The 6689-nt window shown below is 28.7% G+C and overlaps 1 protein-coding gene across 1 annotated transcript in view; it reads right to left on the bottom strand.

Annotated features, from left to right (window-relative positions):
- Positions 1-306: 306 nt before the first annotated feature.
- The window catches only part of LOC143244480 (sodium- and chloride-dependent GABA transporter 1-like), a 30243-nt gene continuing 23860 nt past the window's right edge, over positions 307-6689 (bottom strand). Inside the window, exon 3 of the mRNA XM_076489274.1 lies at positions 307-329. Within this exon, the coding sequence (XP_076345389.1) occupies positions 322-329 (8 nt within the window). The 3' untranslated portion in view covers positions 307-321. The remainder of the gene's footprint in view (positions 330-6689) is intronic.

Below are 6689 nucleotides of genomic sequence, written 5' to 3'. Positions count from 1 at the left end.
ATAAATTATTTCCTTCCTGTTTCCTAAATACTGACAGTATTCAGTAATGTCGAGAAACTGACGATGACCGAAGAAGGTCGAAACGTTGTTCACTCCTCTACGTAAAAACTTTTCTCAACCCAAACGAGCCGTTTTTTACATATATATTTCACTGACGGAATTGTTTGTTTTTAATTCAAGTTGAAACTCTTTTCATTCTGTTGATGACACTGTTTATAAAATGCCATGTAGAATAATCATTCTTTACTTTCCGTATAAAATCGTGATTTTAATTCTGGTATAAACAGATATTTTTCTTTCCGTGCACGTGATGTCTTCCATTTACAAACCTTCAGAGAAAAAACAAAACCAGAACCTATGTTCTTAAATTTTTTTAAATTTCAATTTAAATTAAAACAATGACAGAAATAAAAGTTTCGAATCACTTTATTTCTTCGTTATTATGCACAAAGCTATACAGAGAGCTATCTGTGATCTGCCAACCACGGGTGTCAAAACCGGTTTCTAGCGGTGTATGTACGAAAACAAACCACTAAGGGACGTTCGATTGACTAACACAATATAAAATTTATTGCGTAACAACGATTATATTTGTTGTTATTACAGCAATTATTTGGTTACAAAAATGACTCTCATACATGTCATATAACTGGGCATGTATATATACCTATATATATGTATATATATACTCAAGTATCATATTATCTGTATCTTTGAAGTTAATTAATATTAACCTGTTCAGTGCCGTAGACGAGATAACTCGTCCAAACCGATCGGTAACACTGTGCCATGGACGAGTTAATTCCTTCTCAAAAATACTTAACTTCAACGCTAGATGTCAGCACCATACATGTATTTGACCTACTTACAAATTGTTTCACTTTCGATCCAAAATGGCGTCACGAAAAACGTTACAAAATGAAGAATTATTAGAATTGTATTGTAGCAGCTGAAATACTTGGCAGTCAACAGCTTAAAGAGTTAATCAATGGTTATTCTTATTTGTTAATTTCTTATTCCTCAAACACAACTTCATTTTAAGTACAGCTATATTATGATGAACAGGTGTTTAACCCTATTCTATATTTACAGTCGCACTATTTATTATAGTAAGATCTAAGAATTTTCAATTTTGCTCTTTTCACTTTTTTAACATAAAATGTGTTTATGTGTTTCGAATATTGAGCAAAACTATTGGAGGACTGCTCTAGTCGTTTTTAATTTAGAAGTAATAGATGAAATTAGAGACAAATAAACAACATCACCTACTGGCAACTCTTGAACTACTCTTTACCACCGAATTTTGGGATTAATCATTACCTTATAACTCCTCCACGGCTGAAAAGAGCTAGTATAGTCGAGGAAGACATATAAAGATTAGGAGCTGAGCGTCCTAACTATGGGCCATGCTGAGGTGTATTTCACATTTTAAAATATCAGTTTTTACACCAGAAACTGTTCACTGTATTACATCTGACTAAAATCTGAGTACACACGTCGCTTAATTACTAACACTGCGAAATGTCATCGTTTCTCTATCGTAAAAATAAAACAGAGCATACAAACAAAGACAGAGCACACAAACAGAGACAGAGCATACAAACAGAGACAGAGCATACAAACAAGTGGATGTAGCACGCTTTATCTCCTAGATAATTGAAAACTTACCGAACACCAATTTCCTACAGCCTTTCGCTCCGACGAGGTAATCATCTTGTCTGATAATGTTCTTAACGATTTTCAATTTAATAATAAAAAAGAATTAAACAGAGAAAGTGTAGGGTAGGACTAAATAAAAAAAATAAAAATAAAATGCAGCCAATGTACTAGTCAGGTACTCAGAGAAAATAGATATCTGTATCAACTTCTAGATTCTGAAAAGTCTTTGTTTCTTTTCTACAAAGTTCAACCTCTTTCCTCTTTTGATAAAGTATTCAACATGTTACTTATAGTAACATAAACTTCTTTGTCTTTACAAAGTATTCAACATGTTACTTATAGTAACATAAACTTCTTTGTCTTTACAAAGTATTCAACATGTTACTTATAGTAACATAAACTTCTTTGTCTTTACAAAGTATTCAACATGTTACTTATAGTAACATAAACTTCTTTGTCTTTATAAAGTGTTCAACATGTTTCTTATAGTAACATAAACTTCTTTGTCTTTACAAAGTATTCAACATGTTACTTATAGTAACATAAACTTCTTTGTCTTTACAAAGTATTCAACATGTTACTTATAGTAACATAAACTTTTTTGTCTTTGTAAAGTATTCAACATGTTACTTATAGTAACATAAACTTCTTTGTCTTTACAAAGTATTCAACATGTTACTTATAGTAACATAAACTTCTTTGTCTTTATAAAGTATTCAACATGTTACTTATAATAACATAAACTTCTTTGTCTTTACAAAGTATTGAACATGTTACTTATAGTAACATAAACTTCTTTGTCTTTACAAAGTATTCAACATGTTACTTATAGTAACATAAACTTCTTTGTCTTTACAAAGTATTGAACATGTTACTTATAGTAACATAAACTTCTTTGTCTTTACAAAGTATTCAACATGTTACTTATAGTAACATAAACTTCTTTGTCTTTACAAAGTATTCAACATGTTACTTATAGTAACATAAACTTCTTTGTCTTTATAAAGTATTCAACATGTTACTTATAGTAACATAAACTTTTTTGTCTTTGTAAGTATTCAACATGTTACTTATAGTAACATAAACTTCTTTGTCTTTACAAAAGTATTCAACATGTTACTTATAGTAACATAAACTTCTTTGTCTTTATAGTATTCAACATGTTACTTATAGTAACATAAACTTTTTTTGTCTTTACAAAGTATTCAACATGTTACTTATAGTAACATAAACTTCTTTGTCTTTTATTAAAGTATTCAACATGTTACTTATAGTAACATAAACTTCTTTGTCTTTACAAAGTATTCAACATGTTACTTATAGTAACATAAACTTTTTTTGTCTTTGTAAGTATTCAACATGTTACTTATAGTAACATAAACTTCTTTTGTCTTTACAAGTATTCAACATGTTACTTATAGTAACATAAACTTCTTTGTCTTTACAGTATTCAACATGTTACTTATAGTAACATAAACTTCTTTGTCTTTTACAAGTATTCAACATGTTACTTATAGTAACATAAACTTCTTTGTCTTTTTACAGAAGTATTCAACATGTTACTTATAGTAACATAAACTTCTTTGTCTTTACAAAGTATTCAACATGTTACTTATAGTAACATAAACTTCTTTGTCTTTACAAAGTATTCAACATGTTACTTATAGTAACATAAACTTCTTTGTCTTTACAAAGTATTTAACATGTTACTTATAGTAACACAAACTTCTTTGTCTTTACAAAGTATTCAACATGTTACTTATAGTAACATAAACTTCTTTGTCTTTACAAAGTATTTAACATGTTACTTATAGTAACATAAACTTCTTTGTCTTTATAAAGTATTCAACATGTTACTTATAGTAACATAAACTTCTTTGTCTTTTATAAAGTATTCAACATGTTACTTATAGTAACATAAACTTCTTTGTCTTTAGAGAGTGTTCAACATGTTACTTATAGTAACATAAACTTCTTTGTCTTTACAAAGTATTTAACATGTTACTTATAGTAACATAAACTTCTTTGTCTTTATAAAGTATTCAACATGTTACTTATAGTAACATAAACTTCTTTGTCTTTACAAAGTATTCAACATGTTACTTATAGTAACATAAACTTCTTTGTCTTTAGAAAGTATTCAACATGTTACTTATAGTAACATAAACTTCTTTGTCTTTATAAAGTATTCAACATGTTACTTATAGTAACATAAACTTCTTTGTCTTTAGAAAGTGTTCAACATGTTACTTATAGTAACATAAACTTCTTTGTCTTTACAGAGTATTCAACATGTTACTTATAGTAACATAAACGTTTTTGTCTTTACAAAGTATTCAACATGTTACTTATAGTAACATAAACTTCTTTGTCTTTACAAAGTATTCAACATGTTACTTATAGTAACATAAACTTCTTTGTCTTTACAAAGTATTCAACATGTTACTTATAGTAACATAAACTTCTTTGTCTTTACAAAGTATTTAACATGTTACTTATAGTAACATAAACTTCTTTGTCTTTACAAAGTATTCAACATGTTACTTGTACTAACATAAACTTCTTTGTCTTTATAAAGTATTCAACATGTTACTTATAGTAACATAAACTTCTTTGTCTTTATAAAGTATTCAACATGTTACTTATAGTAACATAAACTTCTTTGTCTTTATAAAGTATTCAACATGTTACTTATAGTAACATAAACTTCTTTGTCTTTAGAAAGTATTCAACATGTTTCTTATAGTAACATAGACTTCTTTGTCTTTTGTAAAGTATTCAACATGTTACTTATAGTAACATAAACTTCTTTGTCTTTACAAAGTATTCAACATGTTACTTATAGTAACATAAACTTCTTTGTTTTTATAAAGTATTCAACATGTTACTTTTAGTAACATAAACTTCTTTGTCTTTATAAAGTATTCAACATGTTACTTATAGTAACATAAACTTCTTTGTCTTTAGAAAGTATTCAACATGTTTCTTATAGTAACATAGACTTCTTTGTCTTTGTAAAGTATTCAACATGTTACTTATAGTAACATAAACTTCTTTGTCTTTACAAAGTATTCAACATGTTACTTATAGTAACATAAACTTCTTTGTTTTTATAAAGTATTCAACATGTTACTTTTAGTAACATAAACTTCTTTGTCTTTATAAAGTATTCAACATGTTACTTATAGTAACATAAACTTCTTTGTCTTTATAGTATTCAACATGTTACTTATAGTAACATAAACTTCTTTGTCTTTATAAAGTATTCAACATGTTACTTATAGTAACATAAACTTCTTTGTCTTTAGAAAGTATTCAACATGTTACTTATAGTAACATAGACTTCTTTGTTTTTATAAAGTATTCAACATGTTACTTTTAGTAACATAAACTTCTTTGTCTTTATAAAGTATTCAACATGTTACTTATAGTAACATAAACTTCTTTGTCTTTATAAAGTATTCAACATGTTACTTATAGTAACATAAACTTCTTTGTCTTTATAAAGTATTCAACATGTTACTTATAGTAACATAAACTTCTTTGTCTTTATAAAGTATTCAACATGTTACTTATAGTAACATAAACTTCTTTGTCTTTAGAAAGTATTCAACATGTTACTTATAGTAACATAGACTTCTTTGTCTTTGTAAAGTATTCAACATGTTACTTATAGTAACATAAACTTCTTTGTCTTTATAGAGTATTCAACATGTTACTTATAGTAACAAAAACTGATTTTGTGTCTTTATAAAATTCTTCACATTTTATTTGTGATATTTTGCGACTTTATGCAACAGGTGATCTATCTGTGATCTACCTGTGATGATCTATCTGTGATTAACCCACTCTGATTATCTATACCCGACTTAGAAGCCTCAAACATACCTGCTAAGACTAACTAAGCCACTGACAAGATAGGGGACTTCATATGATTTTGTGAACTCGTTCACGTATTCATTACAATAACATAAGATTTGTATAATTTTAAAAGATAAATCAGCTCAATCGTATTCTGCTTATTTATAATTTCTCTTTATCAATAGCCCAAAAATCTTTTGATTTATATGTAACTTTAAAGTATTCTTTGAATAACAAAGTTTGTTGTGGTCGTTTATAAAACTCTAAGCGTGACTCATATTAGCACAAAGAGCTTCCGCGTTGAAAGATATTACCTAACCTATCTCTTTTCTATACTTACAACCTCGACTGAACCTACGAATATTCCTTTCGATTTCCTTAGTACAAATCTAGGCTTTTTTTTTTACCAAATATAGTTGTTCAGACTCGTTATGCCTAACATGGCCAGGTAATTAGGGCGCTTGATTCACAATCTGAAAGTCGCGGAATCGAATCTCCGTTACATGAAATGTGCTCGCCATTTTAGCCGTGGGACGTTATAAATTACGGTCAATCCCACTATTCGTAGGTAAAAGTGTAGCTTAAGAGTTGGCGGTGAGTGGTGATGACTAGCTGCCTTCCCTATAGTCTTACACTTCTAAATTAGGGACGGCTAGCGGAGATAGAACTCGTGTAGCTTTGCGCAAAATTCAAAACAAACAAACAATCCGACTCGTTTTACCCATATAAAATTTTCTAGTTCTTCCAAAAAAAAATTGCCCCTCGCTAGTACAGCGGTATGTCTCCGGATTTACAACGCTAAAATCAGGGGTTCGATTCTCCTCGGTGGACTGAGTAGATAGCCCTTTGTGGCTTTGCTATAAGAAAAACACACACACAAAAATCTAATGTGTTTCATAATCTAAATCAACTCTATTATAACATATGCATATTCTACATTCATAAAAGCTATTTAGACCTAAACTAAAGTATTTAAATATCAGGAGTTCGATTTGCCTCGGTGAGTTCAGCAGATAGCCCGATTTGGTTTTGCTATAAGAAAAACATTTCATTTTAAATTCAGTTTATTCCAAAAACTTAAAGTTGTCAGTGTTTTTAATCACTCGGTATCAACGGATATTTGTGATTGGCTGCCTTCAATCTTGTCAATCAATGCAAATAACTCTTGA

This window comes from Tachypleus tridentatus, chromosome 1, assembly GCF_004210375.1.
Source record: "Tachypleus tridentatus isolate NWPU-2018 chromosome 1, ASM421037v1, whole genome shotgun sequence".
NCBI classification, from domain to species: Eukaryota; Metazoa; Arthropoda; class Merostomata; order Xiphosura; family Limulidae; genus Tachypleus; species Tachypleus tridentatus.
This window is presented reverse-complemented; position numbering and strand designations above follow the sequence as displayed.